The 26,584-nt window shown below is 39.1% G+C and overlaps 1 protein-coding gene across 15 annotated transcripts in view; it reads right to left on the reverse strand.

Annotated features, from left to right (window-relative positions):
• The window catches only part of RAPGEF2 (Rap guanine nucleotide exchange factor 2), a 309,133-nt gene that overhangs the window by 40,963 nt on the left and 241,586 nt on the right, over window positions 1–26,584 (reverse strand). For 13 of the 15 annotated variants that reach the window (XM_090036271.1, XM_090036266.1, XM_090036272.1 and 10 more), the window contains 9 exons: window positions 22,980–23,111; window positions 12,095–12,272; window positions 8,577–8,713; window positions 7,579–7,737; window positions 6,030–6,182; window positions 5,524–5,688; window positions 1,172–1,279; window positions 867–1,070; window positions 576–684 (listed from right to left, as the gene is read on the reverse strand). In XM_090036271.1, coding sequence (XP_089892397.1) covers window positions 576–684; window positions 867–1,070; window positions 1,172–1,279; window positions 5,524–5,688; window positions 6,030–6,182; window positions 7,579–7,737; window positions 8,577–8,713; window positions 12,095–12,272; window positions 22,980–23,111 — 1,345 coding nt within the window. The remainder of the gene's footprint in view (window positions 1–575; window positions 685–866; window positions 1,071–1,171; window positions 1,280–5,523; window positions 5,689–6,029; window positions 6,183–7,578; window positions 7,738–8,576; window positions 8,714–12,094; window positions 12,273–22,979; window positions 23,112–26,584) is intronic. The other 2 variants (XM_090036269.1, XM_090036273.1) reach the window with 2 other exon arrangements.

Genomic DNA, 26,584 nt, shown 5'->3' on the forward strand with positions numbered 1-26,584 from the left:
CTTCAAGTAAAGAATTGTACACATCTGTCTTGGAACTCTTGTGGTAAGTGCTCTTCCTAACAGCCAACCAAAATTTCTTTTGCTGCAATTTAAGACCACCTTTTCTTTTCTTTTCCCCTGAAGCCAAAGAGAACATTTTACCACCACCTTCTATATAACCATCCTTATGGTATTTGAAACCTGTTATGAATCTCCTCTCAGTTTTATCTTTGCAAGACTAAATAATAAGGTTTTTTTGACCGTTTCTCATATCAATATTCAATATTTATATACATTAGATGTAAAAATGAAAATAAAACTACTTAATGTGATATAACAATTATTGCATTCTAACTGTAAAGTATATTGACCTAAAATATGTCTAATTTTTTCAGTAATTTACATTAAACATTTACTACCTCTGCATACATAATGTATAATAAATAATTTGTAGTAGACAGAAATAATTATTTGGCAAATTTGAGTTACTGTGAACAGCAAAAAAGATTTATTATAACTGGAAAATTATTTTAATCAGAAACACTGAATGTAGGATTACTAGAATAAAACAAAGTAAAAGAAAAACACAAACCGACCAAATAAGTTGGTTTTCACAGTGATAGATAAATGAGTATTGTTCCTAAGAATCTCCATGGCTTTTGACAGTTGAATGTTTTCAAAGTTTTGACCATTCACCTCCAATATCTAAAAATGTAGGCAAGAAAAATTTTCATCATTAGAACTTTAGAATATTTATCTCATTACATGCTATGACATCATATACTATATTTAATTTGTTATATATGTTACAACACTTGTGGGGGGAGAAAAAAATTTCTTAACATTGTTTTAAAAATTAACTCGAGGAACTATAAAAACAAAAGTACCTGGTCACCACGCTTTAAGCCTGCTTCTGTGGCTTTGCTACCAAAATCCACACTGTCAACAAAGATTCCAAATCCCTTTTCTGAACCCCCCAGCAAGATAAAAGGTAAAGAGGCTTCTCGAGATGGCTTTGTTAATGTTATCAATCTTCGTTTAGCTTTAGCAGCACATGCAATATTTAACAGCCTCAGATGTCCACCCATTTTCTGCAAGGGAAAAAAAGTAGCATAATAATGAATTGGATGTACAATAATTTGACTGCTTCCCACACAAACTTTTTCCCCCTAAGAAAAACCATTATTCTTACCTCCCTTTCCAAATTGTTCTCAAACTCCTCTAAAAATTGCGTCATAGCTGGATCTCCTTCAAAATCATTGAAGTGATTATTGACCCACAACAACACTACCCGTGTAACCTGCAAATAAATTAACAACATAAACATCTTCTGCTATAACCAGAGATCAATTCTGCTTCCAAATCCTGTTAAAAGATTAAATTTCAGTTTCCATATATTTCACTTATTAAATGTAAAAATTTTTGTCCAAGGCCAACCTCACTGACACTTTACCACAGTCTGTCACCAAGGAGATATAACAATCAGTAATAAATAATCCAACAAAAGCCATAGTTTTCAAAATAATATTAGTTAACAAAACCTGTTTGAGTATAATATGGCTTTTGCAGGACTAGAACATTTAAGTCACTGCAGACCCTGACTATACATTACCAGGAAATTGTGCCGTGCTATATAAACTTACAGTTGTGACAATTGTTTAAGAATGCACTATATGTCTTTGGTAAGAGAACTACAACTTTAGAAAAGAAAAAGATTTTGAACTGCTTATTTTAGGTTCTTTAATAACATATCTTACAAGCTGTAACCCCACTAAAAGGTTGCCTCTAATTACACAATAGTTCTTTAAATAAAAGCAGAAATTAAAACAGTTCTTATAGAATAATACATTTATTCCCAATTCTTTCCTTTAGATCAGGGTTTTTCTTTCTTTCTTTACTTTCTGGACACTGATTTGGATTAGCAGCTTTAAAAAGATGCTCTTGTTCCCTTTCAAATTACAAAACTTGTAGGGGTGCACTGATAGAGATTTTGGGGGCCAATACTGATAGCTGATATCTAAAGAGGCATATCGGCCAATACCAATTTGATTTCTGATACAGCCACCTCCAGCTGGTAAGTCTAGTGTGGTGGAAAAGGAGGAGGAAGGGAAGGGGTGTGTGTGGGGGGGAGCAAGAAGGGGGCAAGATCCATGTCCTCCATGGTGAGAGAGGGAACAGGGGCAGGTGCTGCCCAGGCAGGGTAGCGGGGTGGAGCCACAGCTCATGGCGGGGGCAGCTCCCACTGCTGCCTGCACCCCAGGTGGGCACAGGGAGGACATTTGCCCCCCCATATCTGTGTGGGACAGGCTGCAGCAGGGACTGTGTGGGTCTCCTCTTGGCAGGGGCTGGACTTGGAGTGGGCACCAGTGACACTGGGAGGATGCCGCACCCACCCTAAATTTTGCCACTGCTCTATCTATGCACCAGGAAGAGCCATGGCTACACTGGGTGGCTCGCAGTGTCAGCAAAGGTTGGGGTGGATGCAGCATATTCCCAGCGCCTGCTCCAAGCCCAGCCCCAGCTGAGAAGAGCCCCGCGCAGCCCCTGCTGATATCTGATATGTATGCTGATATGTATGATATCCGATATAAAGAAAGGGCCACTCACATGATCAGGGTGCAGCAGGGCAGGCCCTACGAGGAGAGGCTACGGGACCTGAACCTGTTCAGCCTCCACAAGAGAAGGCTGAGGGGGGATCTAGTGGCCTGTTACAAACTAGTCAGACGGGACCAGCAGGCATTGGGGGAGACCCTGTTCCCCCGAGCACAACAAGGGGTGACCAGGAATAACGGTCACAAGCTGGCAGAGGGTAGATTTAGGCTAGATATCAGGAGGCATTACTTCACGGTCAGGGTGGCTAGGATATGGAACCAACTTCCAAGAAAAGTGGTGCTGGCTCCTACCCTGGGGGTCTTTAAGAGGAGGCTAGATGTACACCTTGCTGGGGTCGTTTGACCCCAGTACTCTTTCCTGCCATGGGAGGGGGTCGGACTAGATGATCTCCTCAGGTCCCTGCCAACCCTAGAAACTATGAAACTATGAAAACTGGTTGGATCAATACTGATCTGATATCCAACTGATGTATCAGTGCATCTCTAAAAACTTCAAATGAAAAGCACCCTGGTTAATAATATTTTATCATCTGGCAACATTTTGAGCAAAATCTCCACTTCTGAAAATTTGTATTACTGCTCTAACCTTCTACTTTGCCATGAACTTGTCCTATGACGTTTCAGTAGTTTTTCCTGCTGAACTAAATTTGGTTCTAAATCTATTGAGAAGTTTTATATTATTAAAATGAAACAAAAAACCTAATGTTAGATTTGTTCCTTCTCCGACACAAATGTGTTATCTCAAAAATGTGACTCCCCTACCTTTATGTTAGCAAAACATGTTACTTAAAACAAAAAAGATGAAAAAAAAAAAGACTAGCATCGCCAAGAACCACTGCTCATTAAGAAAACCCTCGACTGATTCTAATTATATAACGATAAAAAAATGATACTCTCACGCATTTGCACAATAACTAGAGCCATTGTAGTCTTTTGTGACAAGGATCTAAGATTAGAAGCATCTACAAATAGGCCTTAACATGAGTTGGAGCTGTATGGTTTATTATGTTAAGGATCCACAGATTAAAAAGCTTCCAAGTAGGTCCCTATTCATCTTGAAAAGCAAGCAGAATTAGAGTAATTGCTCAAATTCATAACATTGAAACTAATTAACTATTTTAGGCTTTTGAGCTATTTTAGGAGTTACTAAAGTTTAGATAATTGTACATAATGTGCTGAAACTCCTAAGCACAATGAGGTAGGGTAGGATAGAATTTTATTCTTGTTTTCTGAGATTTATTTTTCAAATAAGTCAGATGCGCCAATATTACTTCAACATTTCCTGAAATGTTGTATATATAACACACTAAAGTTTCGAGTGAACAAAACCCAGTATTCGTAAGTAGTAAAATAAAATGTTCACTAAACTTACATAGTCAAAGAATCAAAGGTTTAATTGTATTTTTTATTTTAAAGCTATTGTACATAAGGATTATTACTTGGACACTTTTGTAATTCAGGTGCTCCTTAAATTTTCTGCTTGGAGTGTTAGACTTCATATAGTAGCAGTATATTAATTATTAGATAAGAATGGACAAGTTTCCAGGCCAAAATTGAAATTGTGTTATAAAATGTCATTGTATAATATGTAATAAGGGGCTTTCTATTAAATTGATTTCTATTTGTTTATTATAAGCCATTTAAATTTTAAAATATAAGATTACAGAAGAAATAACTAGGATTTCTGTAACTGAAAAAAAAAAATCAACCTTCCTCTTATAAGTAAGAGAAAACTAAGAGAAAAAAGGTAAAGAATAAGAACAAGAGAAAAGCAAAGATGCTTTTTACATAGAGAAAGACTAGTACTGAAAGAAACTACAGTGATATAGGTTTCATTATCAACATGACCACAGAGGCTGCGAATTACTGACATGCAAGTAGGACACGTCACAGAAAAAGTTATATGCTGACAGACTGAAAAATTGTGATGTGTTATCTACCCACATGTTAAAACTATCATGGGATAATTTCAGGGCTGATCCACCATTTTTATTCAGGGATAAACTAGTTTAGTATCTGACATGTTATGGAATAATTGCATGCACAAATACAGATTTTCACAGGGATAGTACGTTGAACAACAACACCACAAACATACCCATCAGCAAAATTCTAAAGTTAAGAGCTACAACAATAGATGTTTGTTGAAAGGCAGGCTAACTAGTCACATTTTGAACACTTGTGAATTAAGCAATATTTCTTTTAACTAATTTGCAGAAATGGATATAAATTTGCAAAAGCTTCAGCCTAAAACCAACACAGGCAACTTCAACCCTATCAATTGGGAAAGGTATAAGCAAACTAAAGTCAGGGTTTTATAAGGTAAAGTGCTATATAACTTTAACAGACACTGCCACACATCCTGTCAACAACGGGATATGTTAGCCCTGATTCTCATGTCACACCATTACCTCTAAATAGAGGCTCCTGTCTTTAGCACTGTGCAAAGTGAACCAAGAATCAGCCTGGTGTTTATTTTTTCCTTTAAATTTACCTTTAAGAAAATAATTATTAGTAGAAAGTGTTTACCAAATTGCTTTAACCATTGTTGTGCACAGAAAATAAGGAACTGTCACAAACTTAACCCCTAAACTATCACAGAATTATATATTAAATTGAAATGTTAGAGTCTTTTAGAAAGCTAATTCGTACTTCTATTACCTAAGCATTTTACGTATTGGAGTTAATTCAAGCATGAGTGCTTGAATGTGATCAAATAAGTCCTTTTGCCTCTACCTTACAGAGAAAAAAAAATGGAGTGGCATTAAGTGATTAAAAGAAACGAAAACCACTTGTTTGCCTAACAGATCTCCAGCCAGACAGCTGACAAGTCTCTGATTCTCAAAAACTGAGCCAGAATACAAGTTCTTAATAGTTTATATTTTAATGCAAGTGATAAGTCAGTTTCAGATAGTAAATTTTTCCCCCAAACCTTGTCCCTGAGGCTAGGGTCATTGAACCACTCCAACAACTTCTTGCCCACATCCATTGGGCTGGAAAGAAAGGTCCGGTAGGTCAACAGGAAATCCTCTATAAATGTTGGATCCACCACAGAGTGCTCTTCTACCAAATGCATTGTGAGCCTTTCAGCTGTTCCCTATAACAAATAAAGGATTAGTAATTAATGTACATAAATATCTCCTTATTTGCCTCACACAAGTATGATGCACTAAATACAGTGCATTATTTCTAAGCCTATCTAGTTACAGGTCTCCTACATAATAAACTGAAGACATACAAATGATCACCAATAAGAAGGTTAATAAACTTTGGTAAAATACAAAAATTCTCAAAAGTTAGCAATTCTTTGCTTTGCATCTAATTTTAAATATAAAAACTAAAAACATATACATTAATTATCTGTGCCCTTGCTCATCAATGAAGGTTCTCTATGAATCAACAGAGCGTCTGGGCGGATGGAATGTTTTGTTTTTTTACCTTGATGACAATGTGACCCTTCCTCGTTCCAGTGCGATCCAGCTCTCTGTGCTCCTTCACCATAACAATCTCTCCCTCCTCCTCTACCTTCTGCATGTTCTTTTCCACTTGATTGAGGATGCGGCAATAATCTTGCTGGGCTATGCATACAAACTGAAAAGCATCATCAAGCAGAGATATTAAAAGATACAGAATCTTTAAAAAGGCTGTCTGGATTTACAATACATGTACTTTATTTTTTATGGCAGGTGACTAACTTCTCAACCTTAGTGGATCAAATTTACCTTTCCATAAGTTCAACTAGAATAAACCATTAAACAAAAAATGGTGATAAATTCCTCACTGATTTTTGGTTTAGAAGAGCGTCAAGACTTAAGATGATTGAATTCAAGGTGACTTAATATTGGCACAGAATTTTTCATATATTGTATTTCCCGATTTGCTGATCCCCAGAAAAAGATAATTCAGAAATATTCTTCATGGCAACACCATGGTTTTGGTCCTTTCTGGAGCTCAATAAGCTAATTTTCACTTTATATTCTTGGAACAGATATATTAAGTCAACCATTAAGAGAACTTTAACATTAACATATTAATTTAGGTTACAAAGAAATTAATATTCCTTAGATAAAACAACTGAGTTTCCCTTTGCCATCACACAGCATTTTAAAGAAAGCTGTTGCCATTATGAAAAATTAAATTACTGTTTAACTGAAATTAATTTACAACTGGAACAGAAGTAATAAAAAATGCTACACACACACTAAATGGCACTACTATTCCACTTGGATGATTCAAGTAATGTGACTACTCCCTATATTTTGCTCTTAGAAATATCAGATTGCATCTATTCTGTACTTTTTTCATATCATAGATTTCATAGACATTAGGGCTGGAAGGGACCTCGGGAGATCATCGAGATATCTGATATGAAAAAATTATTTGAACCTTATCATTGAAAACATAAGAATACAATTAATGAAGAATGAACTGTAATTTTTAAAGAAGCAGAATTTGTCATTAGGATTATTAGCAAAACATAAGGGTACTGATAAGTGATAATATCCTGCTCCTTCCCTCCACCTTTTTCCCATGATTCATCCTAAGACACAGCATCTTTGAGATGCGCTGTCTTTGAGGGGAAAAATAAAAGGTTAGATATCTGTTCTTTAATGTAGTTCAAAATAAATGTAGTCCTTATCCCTCCAATGCCTTTACATAACAGTGTCACATCTCCAGAATACTGTACTAATAGGACCACTCTACTGTATTTCACCTTGATCAATGAACCTCTTAGAAATGTGCTAAAAATGTCATCCCAATCAAGTGCAAATGTTATCTATGCATTCATTTAAAGATAAGGTAGACTGATATTTTTTTTAATATACATTGGGGAGAAAATATCCTGGTTAAAATTACTGTGTAATAAACCTAAAAGCACAATCCCAAGAGCTTTTTTTCCCATAATAAGACAGGTACACTTGTAGTGATAGCAGTCCATACATTTGTAACTGTGATTTGCAGACGCATGCTGAGCAAAATGCTTTACCTGGCAGTCATCCACTTTGGTTCGCATCACTCCCTTCATGTATTCCTTGTCTAGAGTAGGAGAAACACCAAAACTGTTTCCCATACACAGTATTTCTGTTCTTCCATCAGGATATGTCACTTCTACAGAGCCATTCAAAATAACTGACCAGGAATCCAGCTACAAAATTAATCAGTGCAAGGTAAATGAAAAGAACAGCCACCTGAGACTAAGTCACGTAATATTCTTGTGTGGCAATTATTTTTTTTTCTTTTTTCTGAGAATTTTTTTTTAATTAATAAGAAAGGAGGAAGACTACTTCATTTTGATGGAGATGTAATATTTAGCCTTTAATAAGTAAGTTCAGAATGTTTAAAAATGTCTATCACAATGGAGAAAAATGGTTCTATATAAAATATTAAAGTAAGCTTGAAATCATAGCAGATGGACAAGAACTGTATTTGTATATTGGACAATCCATGATTAAGGCATACCAGTTTCCATAAGAAAGTCATATGGATAGTATCATGCTAGGCTGCTTTTTAATCCTCAGGTTGAACGAGTGGGGAAACCCATCTTCTAGTGCAGGGGTGGGCAAAAACGCAGCCCGCCAGGCCATTCTATCTTGCCCGCGGGGCCCCTAAAAAATTTAGAAAATTAATAATTATCTGCCCTTGGCTGCCTGTCATGCAGCCCTCAATGGCTTGCCAAAACTCAGTAAACAGCCCTCTGCCCAAAATAATTGCCCACCCCTGTACTAGTGGGTTACTTACAAACAGCCCCACAGTGGGGCTCAGCTCGTGACCTTAATAACTTCTGGGTGCTTTAACAAAATAGAAAACAATTTATAACTGAATACAAGTCAACACAATACAAAGCAACAGAGAGCAAGCATACAAGTTATTTGCTTGCTCAGTGCTACATTTAAGCTATTAGAAAGGAATCTTTTATTCTTGTTAGATGCGTCTCCAGATTCCGTGATATTTGCTAAAGAGCAAGTTCAAATACGTTCCACTGACCTCTTCCCCATCATTTAGTACTATGGTTCCTGCTCTCTCCACAACTGCAAATACCATCACAGCACAGAGTTCTCTCCTCACTGACATAGTCATGTTGGCAAAAGCAGGCAATTGATGCATGAATTCCAATAGTTGTTCTGAAGGATAAAAAAGCCCACTGAGTTATACATGTCAAAAAAACAAAGCTCAGTAAAGACAGCTCTTCAGAAAGATAGATGCCTTAGGGTTAAATTAAAACACTGCACAATCCTCTCTGTATACTGACAAATAATGTACAGAGGTCTTCTGTAATTACAGGGTATTTTGTAGGCACAGACTGGCTTGTTATATCATCAATAGAAAATCTACCAATAAAAGCCAGCATAATGAAAGAACTGTAATGTAACCAAGTGCTTTGAATATATTCAATGGATTCTCAATGACTGCATAGAGCCACTGCAGTAATTAAAACCATATTGGGCTCTTTTAATGGACATAAAATATATTTTAAAATGAAAAATAAATATATTTTGGTATCAATGTCCTATACTGAAGCTGGCTACAGCTTAGATCCAAACTAAAAAGAATATAAGCACTAAAATAAAGCTATATAAGTAGTCACATTTAAAATATATTAAGTTATTACACTGAACAGACTTTACAAAAAAGGCAGATCCACAGCCACTACTTCTCAGTTTAGTTTTTACAGCTCCACCACACAGCATTTCAAATCTGTTGCCCACAGTCCTCCTGGGAGCAGAAGTAACAAGAGGTAAAGTCCTCAGCTTGTTCTTTATTCACTGGTGTGGGTGGGGGGGAGGCAGAAAGCACTGCCCCACTCTCCTTCCAGGCCAGTCTGGAGAGGGGAGCAGCAGTGCATAGTCCCTAGTATAGGGCAGTTAACACTGCTCTCAGACTGGGGTCAGGGGGAGCACTCAAGAATTTGTTCTTATGAGGAGAACTCTCTCGCAAAGGAGATATTCCAGTCTTATTCCCTGCAATATCTTCTCATGGAAAGGGCATGTTCCGCCTCCCCCCCCCCCCGGGGGACACTGAACACAAAATGTTAATTTTGTCATATCTACCAGGAGAAAGGTAGTTCTCCCAGTAGAAATGTAACACCACTGTGTGGTCTAAGAGTCAAGATATTTTCTGCATTACTGGTGATGAAATACAAGCCAAAAAAGAACTACCCACTGATTTTCACATCCCAAAATGAGTTGGAGGCTTAATGATCACAAAACTTATTTTGCTACAAAAGTTAAAAAGCAATCAAAGATTCAGAATGGGGATGAGTGGAAACCTCCATTTGGAACTTGCTGCTTTTTTTACATTAGCATATATATTGACATGCCTTTTAAAACCTGAGTAGATGCTCATCAATACACAGGCTGTAAGGTTCAATGGCATTCAAATAAAAACCATGCTTCATTAATAAAAAATACACAAACACATGGAAATCCTGTTTTTAACTTGAAACACAACAGTATTACAATCCATAGCGTTTTCTTCACTGTTTATATTGCTGTAGACAGTGAATTAATCCAAGGCTTTTAACCTCCCCTTTTCAGTCTGCAGAAATTTTTGTCACACACAGGTCCTGATGTCAAATTACAAGCTAGTCTCTAAGACAGTGAACTTGCACGTTATATTTAAACCATACTAAAGTTGTGGAATGTAAAACATAGAATGTGCCATGAGCAGTCACATGTTAAGGATTAGTACCGTTTCTTGCCAGCACATTTCTGACTTGCTGATGAACAGGGGGGCTAGTGAGCAGGGGTGCAACTAAGAGCCAGGACACAGAGGTTCAATTCTTGCTCTTTGTAGGGAGGCACAGGGAGCTGAGTAATGCATGGCATTTGGGGAGGATGTTAAATCACGTTAAAAATGCCCATGCTGTCTAACTTTGTTCATCCAGGTGCAGCCCTTACACTTAGATATGGTATCAGTGCTCAGAAATCAATCTAAATCCATAACAGTACAGAAGTTCCACACACGCAGAATGGTCTAAAAGTGGTGGAACCTAGTCTAAAATAGTCCTGGATCAATGTACACTCAAATTTAATTGATCTGGTTAAACTGGTGCATGGAACTTCAGTAAAGTTACCTGCACAGCCCCAAGGCTGAGAAAGCCCAACCATTGGTCCCAGTCCCAAGACTTCATTTTTTGTACAACCCTAGTGGCACGGCACCCCACCCCACCCCACCCCCATTAACCAGCCAAGTCCCTCCAACCCCCACCCTGCAAGCCACTCCAGGTGTCAGACTGATCAGCAGTCACCACTGCAGGATGGGGGTTTAAAGTTCCCTTGGGAGGTAGGGGGGCAAAAATAGCTTCTGGTCCCCCTCCTGCAGACCCTACAAGCCCTCCTGATCCCATCAAACTCTCCCAGACTTCATCAGCACCCCCATAGACCCTGTCTACCTCCCAATCACTCCCAAAGATCCCGCCTCCCCTCCACTGATCTATCCTGTGGATCCCACTTGCCTGCTAATCCTCCCACAGACACCAGATGCTTCCCCCCCCATTGCTCCCATGGATGTTGCCTGCCTCCCCACCGCCCTGATTGCTCCTGTGGACCCCTGATCCCCCCAAGCCTACTTGCCCCCCTGTCCCTCCAACTCTCCCCCCATTAGCCTTCCCTCATCCCAACTCACCTTAGATCAGGTGGTCACTAAACACAATCTAACCTCCCCCTAGCTTCCTCAGATGTCTGCACTTAGCCCATGGTGGAGGACTCCAAATAGCTCATTTTATTTCCATTGATCAGACTGAAGTTACCCGAACATAAGCTAGGCATCACGGTCCAGAATTAACCCGCATCTGATGTGGCATAACTTTGAGACCCTCAGAAAGCATTTACCACAAATTAGATTTAATATGCAGATACTCACATTTTAAGTGCACTTACTATGGTTTAAGCATAATGTGCAACTGCACTTTTAGTTGCAACAGGATAGCACTTTAAGTATCCATGAATACCCCAACATTTACTTTCCTTTTTTTTCCTTTCTTTTTCATTTATGTGGAATAAAATATATACTAAACAAGGAATCTAACAGATTGAGGTAAATTAAGTCTAAGTATACTCATAAAGAAAGAGAGCACAACTTGCTATGTTTATAACCCTGTGCTACACATAAACACATGAATACCTGCTTCTCTTACAAAAAAATTCTATTTTAGGTTAATAGCACTTTGTATTATTATAAATTTAATTAGAAAAAAAATATGCTTAACATGTTAGTGGAGTACCAATTTAAAATTAAACTAAGTTCCTTTGTTAACACTTCCAGTTTCATATCTGTTATTGTTACCATACTTATTTATTCCAGTCATTCAAAAGTAAATTGCAAAAATCAATTGATGCTGTAAACAATTTACTGAATTATTTCACACACACACAGCTGTTAAAAGAAGAGTGCTCTACTCAGTTTTGGGATTGAAAAATGCCAGCTAAAACACATTAAATAGCATTAGATGGTCTAAGACTTGATTTTCTATTGTCCTCTTCAAGGTTTCATAAAAAACTTACCAATATCATCATCTGTCCTGTCTATTGGGTCTTTTTCTAGGCAATCTCTAACAATATCTCTGCTCATAAGAGGGTCTGATGCCCTCTCAATGTCTTCTTCATCATCATCATCTTCTGAATCCACTGCTGTCTCAGGTAACCCACTCAGGTCCATATCACCAGCCTCACTTTCAGTGGCCTAGATATGCACACAAATTGTTAAAAATAAAATACCCCAACATATTCTGTACATAAAAATATAGAAACAAATGAATTTTACTATGGAGAAGATCAATTATTCAATACTGCATGCCACACTAATTTCTAATTTTTTCCTTCATTGTATTTCAAACAAGAAAGTCAGTATTAGGAACAAAACATGTTTAGAAACATTTATGCTTAGTTTGTACAAAGCATTCATAGTTAAATACATGATGAGTGACTTTTTAGGTTATGAGACTAAAAGGAGAAAGGCATCTGTATTTTCAGAGGGACAAATATTTATATCCACTAGATCAGTCTCTTGGGAAAATAACTGAACACTTAAACTATTAAATAAAACATACTTGAGACCACTGGCAGATTTTAGTGGTTTAATTGTTTGTGCACTGAACTTTGTCGCAGGGGCACTCTGGTGCCCTGCCCCTATGAAGAGATACAGATGCCGGTTGCCAGGGCAACCACAGTTGGTCAGCTGACCAAGAGGGGGCAGGGCCTGACATCTATAAAGGTGATCCAGGCTGAGACCAGGGAAGCAGTTCCCCTCTGGCAGCTGAGGAAGAAGGAGCTCTGTGGGAGCAAGCAGAGTAGGGAAGCCGGGTGGCCTGAGCAGCTTCTGGTCAAGGATACCAGGTGGAGGAAGCCCTGGTAGGGAGCTGAATAAGGGTTAGACAGGTTGCTTAGAGTTTATGTTGTAGCCCAGGGGCTTGAGTTTTCTATTTTTAGTTTTATACAACCGGAGGACCGGGTGAGGCTATAAGGGGTTGGAGGAGGCCTCATAGGAGTTCCCCAGTAGCGTGGGGGTTCCTGGTGCCAGAGAGGGCACAGCAGTCTAGTGCCAGAGAGGGCACAGTAGTCAGGGGGCACACCGACCCCAACCCTGAGAGGGGAGTTTGGTGGACTAGGGGCCAGGTAAGGCCAAGGCCACCTGAGCCCAATTGTGGGAAGCCCCCAGTGGGGCACAGGACCCAGAAAAGGGGTCTAGGGGCCAGGTAAGGCCGAGGCCGCCTAACCCCAATTGTGGCAAGGCCCCAGTGCGGGCGTGAGCGCGAGCCCCAGAGAGGGGGCAAGTGCAGAGAGGAAGCCCCGGGGAGGGGGCGAGCACAGAGAGAGGTGGGCCTGGAGGACGTCCGCAAGGGTGCGGGCAATAGTTAGTTTGACCCAACAACGTCCGGTACACCTGAGAGGCTTGGGGCATGGTATAAGGGGAGGCAGGAGCCACGCATAGCCCATAAGGCTGGGGTGCACCAGGTCACTCCATACAGAACAGGGGCCAGGATAAACAAGAGCACCGTGTCCAAAGGGACAAAAGGCAGCCTCCATTATAAAATTAGATAACATCAAAGACGTGGGCAGGTGAGAATGAGGGTGCTTGATCACTAACTTGGCATGGTAGGGGGCACCAGGAGAGATCACGGCTGCTCCTAGGCCCCCGCGCCATGACAAACTTAAATATACAATGGGATCTGAATAATTTTATCCTGGACTCTCCCCCCAAAAAATCATGAATCCTGTCATGCCATATCTTCAAGATCTAGCATGGCATGATGTGCAACTTCAAAAGTCTAGGATAAAATTCCTCAGATTCCATTATATACCTGGACCTTTACATTCACATTGTATAGCCTGGCGTCAGTCACTGTGGGCAGCATCAGGCTGCATGGCACAGCTTTAGAGGTACCCAAATGTGGCAAGTCAGGTACCAGCAAGTTAAAGCTGCACCTTCCTGCCCCATAATGGGAGCACCCTGTGCAATGACAAATTCAAAGCTGCACCATGCTGCCATATATTCAAGTTGATGCATGATAAATTTAATGTAGAGCATCTATATGGATGGTTTGCCTTTTTTAACATGTCATTAACCCATTGCGCACGTGGCATGTTATAATTTATCATGCAATTAACACATTAATCACATGGTTAATGTGATATTTGCCAGGGGCCTAAGACATCCAAAATTATGTGTTTGCATCTTTCTATGACCATGGTAAATGATGCCGTCATTAAACACGCTGGTATCAAGCACTTACACTAAATTAATCCTAAAGAATGAAGGATCTACCAGCTGTTTACATAAGGACTACATAATAGAAACTGACAGAATGGTACAGCAAAGATGCTTATTTATTTATAAGTATAAAGATACAAGAATTCATAGTTGTGGGGAAAATGTCAAATCATTGCTGTTGCACCACAAAGGGAGTACACAGAATATCCACCAAATTTAAATCTGCTTTAGACAGCATGGAAATTAATAAAAATCCAGCCAACACATTGTTTGCGTCATTCTAATAGTACCTTGAGGTAAATGCATTTTAATCATCCAATTTTAAGATCAAATATTTAATAAATCCCACAAACAGATCTGTCATCTCAGATAAAGGTGCTTTTCTGCAGCCCTTGATTTAATGCCACAGCACCTGCCAAGCCCTCCCTATCACAGTTTACAAGGAAATCCAAGCTTCTCATGAAAACATTCTCTGTCTGAAACTGTCTCCCAAGTCAGGTCTCAGTGCTCTAAAGAAGGGTCCATTTCAGAGTTTCTGGAAGTAAGCAGCACAGTCAAGTGCATTTTTATCATACTGTACTATATGGGACACAGGAACTATAATAGCTGTGATTCTCAAAATCTCCTTCATGTAAGCAACAGCGCTTATGCTAAAAAGAACTGGGGCAACTATCCAAAGAGGAGCAAGAAGGAAGTCATAAGCTTGTCAAAGAAAAAATGAGCATAATCTTCTGCTCTTTTAGGACTACGTATAGATGACTTCAATTACTGCAGTATTGACATAAGCTCAACCTCTTTTGGCAGTATATGATACACATGTGAAAACAGAACCTAGGTCAATATCTCATATTCCAAGATATTTACTTTAGTAACCCCCAGAAATGGCACCCTTTTTAAGAGCAGAAGAAAGCCGGGCAGTTCAACAGATTATTACACAATTCTGTAGGAAACTACAGTTCTGAATGTGTTGGCTCAGGTGAATTTGCCCATTACTAATTCCCTGGTTCTTTCTGGAAATCATCTTATTGTTATCATGTATTATTTCCACAGAAAACAAAAAAGGTCAAGTTTCTCAAAAAGCATCATGGCTCACATGGATATTAATACCTAAACTGAACTTGTATTCAAACACGCCGATAAATACAAGACTAAATACATGCACTGTCATAACAGCAACAGGTTTCAACTCTCAAGCAAAAGTAACATAAAACATACAATGCTTCACAGCTCACTATTGGTTCTTTTTGTTATCCTAAGACTGAATTTTGTTAAATGATTTTTTTGCCCAGCTTTCTAGCTTCATACCACCTGCAATTGTAGATACAACATATAATGGTAACAAACTGAGCTTCAATGTAATAAGTGCCTGAGTGGATTTAAGATAATTTTAAACCTATTTGGCAGAAAATGTTAAGCTTTTTTAAAAACAATAAATATTTATCTGAAAGTAAGCATAAATGAGAGCCCTAGATTTGGAGATGCATACTAACTAAAACTCAGCGATTCCTAAATAATTTTTTAAAACAATTACCTTTTAAAGTAGTTTCACAACCTAAAGCTAGAGACAAATGCTAAAAAGTTACCAAAGAACCAGAAGCAACATCAAAACCTGTGATGGCAGGTTTTCTGGAGCTGAATCCCATCCCTAGTTGAAATCATGGGTAGACAAACAAGCAGCAGCATCACAAAAAGCAGGGCTATCAGTCCTAATTTAATTATCTGTGATCACCATGAGCAAATAATTGACTCTGACTTTTGCAGCTAATGAAACCCTTAAGTTTAGATGTATAGGGTAAGTATTGCTTCCTGCAGCTAGAACTCAAAGCTGCTCTATGAGGCAATAGATCTCTCACAATCACAACAGGAATAACTCTGCTTTAGTCAATGGAGTTACTGTGCTCTATAAACCAGAGAAAAATATTTTTAAATGGCCTTTTGACTTAATACTAGACTTTTTAAATTAGCCATATATGGTGTCAACATATTGCATATGAATCCTGTTAAAAGAAGTGGCACTTTTGACCAACATTTAATGATTATTGTCAGTTATCTGGAATGTAGCGATACCCAAAGACTTAAGAAGTCAGGATGATCATATTGTCAAAAAAGCTGCCAGGCCCTTAGTAAAAAGGCTAGCACATCCTAAACACACCGTACAGTCTAATGCCATCACAAAGCTTAATAAAGATAACATGCATAAAAACAGGGCTTTCATACTGACAGCCTGCTGACTGCATCCAGCCCACAAAGGGTTAATGTGTGGCCCACAGGCTCCAGCTGCCAGTTCCCTCATTGCTTTGGCTGCTGTGATGGCAGCTGGGGTCTCTGGAGTAGGACAGCACAGAGGGACACCTGGTAAGTTAGGTACCTGCCTGGCAACACCAACAGGGAGAAGGGGAGGCACTTGTGCTACCTGGTCAGTAGCAGCAGATTTTGGAAGGGGGAAGGAAGAGGAGGAAAGGGAGCCAGAAAATATCCTCCTACTTGATGCTGGCAGCAGGGGGGCTCAAGTTACTCAAGTAGCAGCAGCAAGGAGGAATTGCCCCCATGGTGGTGACAGCAGGGGGACTGCACAGAGGCAGCAGGGGTCCCAGGCAGCCTGACACCAGTGAGCCATGTGAGGCATGTGACCCCCACCACGTGAAGTTGGACAGCCCTGCCATAAAACATTACTGTTTAACCATCCACCTTCCAATCTACTGTAAATGTGAAAAACTGTACCAGATAAGAGGATATTAGCTTTTAGATGAGTTAGAAGGTTGCTATAATCTATTTAATAACAAACAACAGTTACAAACATGAAATCAATGTTTTTCCTTAATCTGAGCTTCCAAGACCAAGCAGTTTTTGAGGTGCATTAAAAAGGACCCAAAAACGGTCTTTCTACTGTATTCAGTGAATATCACAGAAAGGTCTCTTCACAATCATCTTCAGTATTATAAAGAGTGAAAGGGAAGATTTAGGTTTTTGGGTTTTTTGTGGGTTTTTTTGTTTTGTTTTTTTTTAACTGCTCTACTGATACCAAGACCACATGGCATTATTTTCTGGGGGATAAATGGGTTTCATATATGCAGTGTCCAGTGACCCCTGGAAAGGAGGGCGAAAAACCAGGGCCTTGACAAGCAGTCAACCATTGCTAGAATGTCTGCTCTCACAAATGAAAATAGTATCCTTTCCCCACCCGTAATTCTTAAGTCAATTACTCCCACCATATGAATCACAGGAAAAGTTTGGAGTTAAGTCAATGGCAAATTCCACTGACATTAAGGATTTCACCCCATGACTGTAAAGAAAAATAGGCCACAATCTGAACCACACAGGCCTTTCCATAGTGCATTGTGTAAGTTGTGTTTTGGTGAACAGCATGGCAGTATAAGACAGACTGGTTGGAAGGCTACAATTTCTAGGCTATCACTATCAATTTACTATGAAAAACATTACAAAGGCTTTATGCAAATTGTAAATTAGAGGATGAATTTCTTTCTCCATTTATTTGCCAAGCATGGTCATTCATACTATCCAATACCCTTAACTTCTAGTCTAAATTTTCAATATATTCAAGTATTATTTACACACTTGTAATCATGTAATTTATAGTACAACAGAGGAGTAGGCACGTTTAACTGTGTGCTTAACTTACAGATGGAATGTCTTCAGGATATGAAACAATACAACTCAAAAACACTAGCCTAGCCTCCAGCTGTCTAATTGCCAAATTGGCTTTTTGAGTAGCACAACTAATCATTCACTGACATGAACTGCACATAAACACCAATTCTGAGGGTATGTCTGCATTGTAGACTGTAGTGTAATGCAGAGATACCTAAGCTAGCTGTAAAATAAGCTAGCTCAGGTTCTGGAAGTGGAGTAGCTGCAGTAGCACAGAGCTCAGCTTGGTCTAATTTACCCAAAGTAGTACCAGAGTTAGAAGAGGCATTTTTACACTACACTGAAGTATGCAGTCAGGACAACCCCAGACAGCATCAAAGGTCAATCTGTTATTTTAATATCTGCAAGTAACAGTTTTAAATGGTACTTTTTATTAGTATATTACAAAAACAAGGAGTGCACCAAGGTGCACACTGGTACATTGATTTAAATGATGTTAAGGTTTTTGTTCTACTGGAAAAATAACTTTTGTGGGGAAGATGGGTATGAAATGCAGCTCGTTTTCCTTTAAAAGTCACTAGAGCAAGACCACATCTTGAAAACTTCCAATGGGTATGTGTATCCGAGAGGTTCCTGGAAAGGATGTTAGCAGTTTCCTTTACTGATCCAGAATATTTGGAGCAGACACCAGAGGGCATGTCAGGCTGACTGGAAGCCATGCAGTCTTATTACAGGATATAGCAAAGAAAGACTGGCAAAGGAAAAGGCTAAAATAACAATTTCCATCACCTAAAAATGAGAAAAGGAATAAACATAGCACTCTCAACAATCCAATTTTCTTCACTGCCAAACTGGGCTCATCAGTTTGCAGTAGTTTAAATGGTAGGTGTCCAAACAGGAAGCAGGTACTGTATGCAAGAAGGCCATTTTTCAAAGTAAAAAAGAGACAGGGTGGACATTATTGTATGTATGTGCTCATGTGTGCCAAGAACAATCACTTAATATATCCAGCCTCCTTATCCTCTCCAAAGAGCAATATGAAATGGCATGTCACTTTATAAACCTACTTCCTAAACTCAAATATGAAAAAATAATATTAAACGGTCTTATTCAAAGGTACTTCAATGTTTTCTCTTCATCTGATAGGGTTGAAGAAAGGATTTCATATTTTATCTTGGCAAGTAATTCTTGTCCTAAATGAATTCATCTCTCATGTGCAGCACTCAACATACAAATTTAGTTACAACATTAATATTTAAACAGAAATATTCTCAGATCAATGCTGAAAGCATCTAAAGATTCAGCTTCATGATTAATTCAGAAATCAAAAAGGTCTCTGCATCTATTTTCATGGCAAACAGCTGTTCTTAAGGCCGCACCATGAAAAGCTTACTATACAGAAAACTCAGAGCTAACAGTTAACTGAGAAAATGATACACCATAAACTCAAATGTGTAAAGGGTTAGTTAATAATCTCTTTCAAAATTTAACAAGAGAAAAGCTTGTATTGATTTCTATGACACTTGTGAAACAGGTCACTTGAAGCCAATAATCTTTCTAATCAGTTCTTCCCATAATTACTTTGACCTAATGAATAGATCCATGCAACTAAAAGAAAATTTCCATTTTGTATGTGGGCATTAACCCCAAGTAACAAACTATTCTGATAATTTAATACCCAAGATTTGTCAAAGCCCAAGTTTACACAGATGTGTATTTTAGTTTTCAAAGTTTGTTTTTAAATAAAAAGAAACAGGAGAAGCTTAAAAGGAAAGGTACTTTAGACAAAGACAGCTTCTATTAATATCTCAGTGTTGACCATAACTATTCAGTAATTGATATGACCACAGAGAATTTCCAAAGGCAAAAAAGTGCTAGCAATTTTCAAAACTTAATATGCATCTATTGCAGCAAGACACTGATTTATCTTGTGGTAAACAAAAGATGAGAGATTAATGATGTACAATGTCAGTTCACTCATAACATACACACTGTTCTATAAGATATGAATAATTGTAGTTTTCAGGTTAGTGACAATAATGACAATATTTACTTTAAGATACCCCAAAATGACAATGTACTCTCAACTAGTGGCTTTAAAGTTTAAATTTAAAAACTGGCTGCTTGCAGCCATTAAAAAAAAAAACAACAAACAAAAAACCCCCAAAACTTCACTTTACCAGAAGCAGCAGCACATTAGTTCAATCCGGCTCCGCAGCGTCTGTATAGATTGGGCACTTCAGCAGGGCTTTTTGGTGCTTTATCTAAAGCTGATTTAGTCAGTTATTAGATAAAAGCGCTAAAACCCACCCATTAAAGCGCCCAATCCATACAGATGGTGAGCGAGCCAAGTCAAATTAACATGCTGCTGTTTTTGATAAAACGTGGTTTTTTGTGTTTTGTTTTTTTAACATCTGCAAGCATGCACTGGACTCAGAGCAGGAGTGTACCTAGTTTAAGTAAAGTGCCGTTTCTGTATTTTGTTTTTTTAACATCTGTAACCACCCTGTATAGCTATGGACTATCATGTGCATATTTAAAGTGGTTTCTTGAATAAGAAGTTTTTAAAACTTCCTCTATCCTATGCAGTACACGTAATGGTTTTTATGTGAAGGGTTTTGGTTATATGTGGGAATGAGTTCTTTGTTTTTTTGTGTTTAATTTCAGAAATCTAAACAAAGATAATCAGTATTATTTACAAAAAAAATCTTAAAAGTATTGATTGGGATTTTCAAAGTAGCCCAGAGGTAGCAGTGCTAGAAGGCCTTCTGGTTCACCTCAAAGTCCTCACTATGTTCTATATAACGGAGATTACATTTCTATATACTAAACTTCATCATGTATGAATTCATTGCAAAATTAAACAATAACAGAGGCTATTCCTCTGTAGCTGCTTTGAATGTTGTAGTCTACGACATACATTATGGGGAGGAACATTAAAAAACAAAAAGCAAAGTCTTGCTTCCTCTTTGGATAGTTTAAAACCAATGACACTTTTCCCAGGTAGAAACTTGTACCAGATCTTCTTAAAATCTCTCTGCAGTGTAGAAACTGACACCACTGCACATCATAACTGCCACTTGCAACCACTTGTATTTGCATAATATCAATGAAATATAGGTCTGGAGGCTTGTTGCAAGGCTGCTGACCTATATTTCATTGATATTATGCAAATATAGTTTCTAAAGCACTTTAGGAAAAAACCCTATTTTTAAATTTATTTTAAATACTTTTTAAATGAATGATTAACACTAAGATGGTACACTTCCCCAAACACACGCCATAAACCTAAATCCTAACCATTCCCTTAGGCCAGGGCTACATCACAGAGTTTTGCTGGCAGTTCTTTGCATAACTATGTCCTAAATCTTTCAGACTGTTAAAATTTGAAAACTTCTGATCTTACATTTAAACATGCTGATGGTGATGATCTAACTCTTGTAGGTTTTTCAGCTGTAGAACAAAAGGCTATACAAAGAGGTAAGCACTCATTTGAGGAAAACAAGGCAAAGGGAAGTGAAGCAGCTTACTCAATGGCATCAAAACGGCCATAAAAAGAGCTCAGATCTCCCAAGTTCCACACGGCCTCTTATGATGAAACATCAAATCACCACTTTCCTTCAATACTACCAATTACAAATAGAGTCAACCGAAAGTGATACAGAAGAGCTTTGTAACACAGTCCTTTTCTCTAGATTTCTGTCAAGTGGCTTTGAGAGTGACAAGCATTAAGTAATGCTGTCATTGAACAAGTGGGACTTGTGGGACAAGTATGTCAGGCTGTAACAAGCGGGCGTCCCGGGGCCGTTCTCAATGTAAGCCCGCCCACTTGCTCCTGGGCAAACCACCTGCCCACCTCGCCTGACATGCCTTGATGTAAATGATTACCAGATGTTAATCAGGTGGGAGGCTGCCCTTTACCTGCCCTGGTGACAAGGCAAAGGCCTATGTACACAATTCCAACCTTCCCTTATGTCCCATGTCTCACAGATGTTTCATGGCCTAGCACCTGGCCTTATCACAATTCAATATACACATGCTCAGGGCCCCCAGGTGCCACACTGGGCCCCATGCTCCATCTCTGGGCCTACTAGCTCCATCTCCACACTCCGAGCCCTGTCCTCAGGTTCCTAGACTCTCTCTGGCTCCAAGTTCTGTCCTCAAGCTCCAAACCCTGTCCCCAGGCTCCAAGCCCCTCCCTGGACCCCAGGTCCCCTCACATTAGGCTCCAAGCCCCTCACTATGGGACTAGGACTCCAAGCTCCATCCCCCCTGGAGCCTACCTCCTGGCTCCCTAATGCAGCCTCAGACTCCACTGAGAGTCTGGGCGCTCCCACAGGTCCCTCCTCCTGCTGACCTCAGCTCTGTCTCAGTACTTGCAGTGAGCCTGGGCTTCCTCTGCGATGACCAACTACCCACCAGGGATGTGGGGTCTGGGGTTAGAAGATGCCTCATACTCACCACAGGGAGTCCTACTGGCCCACTATTCCCAGCAGGGTACAGTTTTCTGTTGTACTCAGGACAAGGAACCTCCTGCCGTCCCCAGTAGCTCCTCCCTTACCTCCGAGTTGTACTGAGCAGTAGCTCAGCCAGTGATGTCTCTCCAGGTTCCTGGCAGCACACTGCTGCCCCAGCTGTTCAGAGCCCATCCCTTATATATAATAGCTGGGCCCTGTTCCGCAGTCAGGCAGCACTGCCTCATTGGGATACCAGCCAGCTGTGGGCTGCCTGGTTTTTGCCCATACCTCTGAGAGTAACAGAACACGGGTGCCTTGTTACACAGGCTCATTAGATTACTAATGCTGTTTAACATGCAAGCAGTAGACTAGTAAGTAATGGATAAAGAGTTCATATTGCTGCATTTTCAAACAAAAGCAATGTTTTCTTGAAATGTATTGGTATTTGTGCTGTTCTACTGGATGGATGTTGAGAAAAAAAGAAAGTGTGCATTCAGTACCTGGCACAAATTAACTTAGTTCATACAATTGCTTTTATGGGTTGTCATTTTGGATTTCAGAAATATTTATATGGAGAAAATGGAAGAATCAGTAGGGTAGAAAACAATCCTACCTGGTAGATATCAGAAAGGCTGCTGCTTCCCGAATCACTAGTGATGCTACATCCTGAATGACTAGATGAAACGTGGGTCACCTGTGGGTGGAGACTGTCAGTAAGGTGCAGTTTTGTAAAATCTGCAGGAAGCTATAGACGGAGTAGAAAAAGCATCATTACAATTTGAATCAGGTATACCACACAACACGCATTTAAATTGTTAATGCCGCACTTTAATCCCTGACAATAATATGAGCCCTACAAAATGTATTAGGAAGCCCTAGGGGTTTGAGGATGCAGCTTACAAGCTTAAGTTTTATGTTTTTTAAACAAAATAATCATAAATGCTGAAAGACTCTTGTTCCAGATGTAACACAAGATACAATAAATATACTTCAGAACACTGATATCCATAATGCGCTTTAATCTATTGCTCTGATTAGATATGACTAAAGTATATAAGAATCTTTTGCTTATGGTAAATTTTAATTGGAAGTATTTCTCATTGAATCAGATACTGTACTCCACAGCATTCAATAGTGCAAATTCACAAACAGGATGCCCCTTTTCTACCCAAAATCAGTACTTTGGAATGCATGTATTAAGTGGAAACGCCATTTTTTTGCCCAGGACAGAAACACCCTGATTTGATTCCTGCTCCACAATGCAGCTGAGAGTCAATGACCCATGAGTGGGTGACTAAGTTAATGGTCCATTGCTCTTTGCTTCATATTATGTTAATCATCTCTCCTTTTTAATGGTCATTCCACTAATCAACCTAACCTTTCTTGGAGTAATTTTGCTGTCTGCTAGGGCTTCTGATCTCTTCTACTCTATTCTATTCTGGTCTCTTCTATTTCACAGCTCTTTAGCTATTTTCAAGATCATAGGTTCATCCAAGGAGACTAGTCTTCAGCAGTAGCTAAGGTTTTAGTTAGTCAAGAAAAGGAGTGCGAGTCAGCTGAAGATTAGGCTCTGTCTCTGCTCCCTGCAGCTGTAACTCTGGGGGTGGGGGGGGGAGGATTCTTCATAATGGCTTTGAAAAACAAGGTGCGTATTATATTTCTGGGTGTGTAACGTGAGGAAAACATGGTATCCGACCAAAGCCCTAGCATAAAAAGATATCTAGAATTTTAGAATTTATACATTTTGTTATTATTTATTCAGTGCAGTTTAACTGACACTTTGTATATATATATACACAGACAGACAATTTATTAGGACGATAACAGATAATTAAAGCATAATAGTGTCTATCAAACTCGGGACACATTTTTATGTAAGTGCTAATATTACGGAGGTATTATAGTACTTCTATATTTAAGTTAAAACTGCAGGTAGGAATGGATTACAAATGTCTTACGCACCATAACATTTACCAGTTTCTGATTTAGTTTCTATATTTTGAATTCTACCTCCTAGAGGACTACTGAATTTGGCTTTTTTTTTTTAGAATATTTACTGACTTTTGCTAAGGGATATCAAAGATGGATTCGACAAAGGGATAACAGGTGCTGTGCTTGTAGACCTACAACCCAAACATATCAGTGATATGTGGCAGTCAAACACTGAAACCTACTTGCCAAAGTCTACAATATGATGCATGACTACCACCTAGTGTAGATAATCCAATTTATTTTGAAGAATAGATGTTTTACATAGAACTGTGCAAGAAATGGAGCCACTGCAGATGACAATGAAATAGCCTCCCAAAGGATAGCATGCTAGCACTGATACTTTTTAACATATATACCAATGACTAATCCATACAGGTTAATATGAGGAGCTTCATATATGCTGATGATCAATGCATCATGACACAAATGAAGGACTTTATTACTGTTAAGAACAGACTGAAATGCACACTGAGCAAACTTTCAGATTACTACAGTAAGAACCAGCCATGCCAACCCAACCAAGACACAGGTCACAGCTTTTCGCCTATACTATAGAGAAGCCAAGAGGAAATTAAATATCAGTTGGGATGCAATCCCACTCACTAATCATCAAATCCTGTATACTTGGGAGTTACACTAGACTGAACATTTACCTTTAAAGACTAAAGGGAAAGTCAGTGTCTACAACAACATACGGTGCAAGTTGGTCACCTCAAAGCGAGGAGCAAACTCAGCTACAGTATGAACCACTACTGCTGCCTTGTGTTAGTCCACCGCAGAGTACACAAGTCCATATGGGAAAGATCGGTTCGTGCTGAGAAACTAGACCCAGTTCTAAACGACAGCTGTTGTGAAGTAACAGGATGTCTAAAGTCAACACCAAAGGATAGCCTGTACTTACTGGCTGGCATTACATTACCTAATATCAGAAGAAAGATAGCAAGCAAAAAGAAAGATCACAGCCGATGGAAGACCCCAGGCAGAAATTCCCTTTTATGGTCACAAAGTAGCTAAATGGCTTAAAATGCAAAAGAGTGATGTGATCAGTGTTACACAGCTGGACACAACGACGGACAGGGCATGACCAAAGTTATATAAAGAAAGATTACGAGCAATAAGGTGCTCCGAAATGGAACTGGAACCCCAAGAAGGCTTTTCAAGAAGGACGGATCTGGATTGGCCAACATGGTGATGCCTGAATTGCCTGCTCATGCAAACTGGAAGATCAGAAATAAAACGTGATCAAATGGGGCTACTCTAATGACATGAATATAGGCAAGTGCGGAGAAATGCAACACTATGGGGCGCATATTCATTTGCCAACTCCTTGGTGAGACCTATATCAAGGAGGACCTTGCTGCAGCAACAGAAAGAGCCATTGCTTGTGCATGATTCTGGGAAAACATCTAGTGTATGACAAGGTCATGAGAAGCAGCAGTTAAGGCATTAGCATTTAAATCTTACTACTTTTATTTATTTCAGTTGAACTAAACAATCAGTTCCATAAACTTCAAATTTTTCAAACACGTGTCCTTATGTAATTTGCATAATGACTGCTTTTGACTTTTAAATGTTAATCATGTTTCTCTAAGTTATTTTGTTGGGAAAAGGGGATTGCTGCATCTGATGGGTTCTAACACCTGATCTTTACGAAATTTAGAACAGTAATTTTAGTAAGGTTCCTTACTAAGTATTACTATTTTGAATGATAGCAAGATTAGCAGACAGAACCCCTCAGATGTAGTAACTACCTTTATTTTAACAAAATCACATACAGCACTTTATACAACATAATTTCTAAAAGCCAAACAAAACCTGGACAAAGGAGAAGAGAGGGATATCATATTTTTGGACTTCAAGAAAGCCTTTGACCTGGTGTCCCATGATGTCCTCATAGAAAAATAGAAGAATTTAAGTCTAGACAATTTCATGGTCTGATGGCTGGGGAACTACTTCTGTGGACGGACCCAGAGTGATAGTTGATGGAACTGAATCAACTCGGCACACTGTAACCAGTGGTGTCCCCCAAGGCTCTGTTCTCAGACCTTTACTCTTCAATTCTACTCTAATATTATAAAAGCCTAAGTCTGTCTGTAATGCTTTATTCACACTCTGACTGGCTTGTGGAAACAGCCAATCAGAATGCTCTAAATATGGGGGAGTGCCGCCATGATTCCAAAGCCACGCCAAGGGCTGGACAGAGGGAAGGGGAAGTGCTGGCCTCAG

The sequence above is a fragment of the Crocodylus siamensis genome, chromosome 2, assembly GCF_052110815.1.
Source record: "Crocodylus siamensis isolate JL-2025a chromosome 2, ASM5211081v1, whole genome shotgun sequence".
NCBI lineage: Eukaryota > Metazoa > Chordata > Crocodylia > Crocodylidae > Crocodylus > Crocodylus siamensis.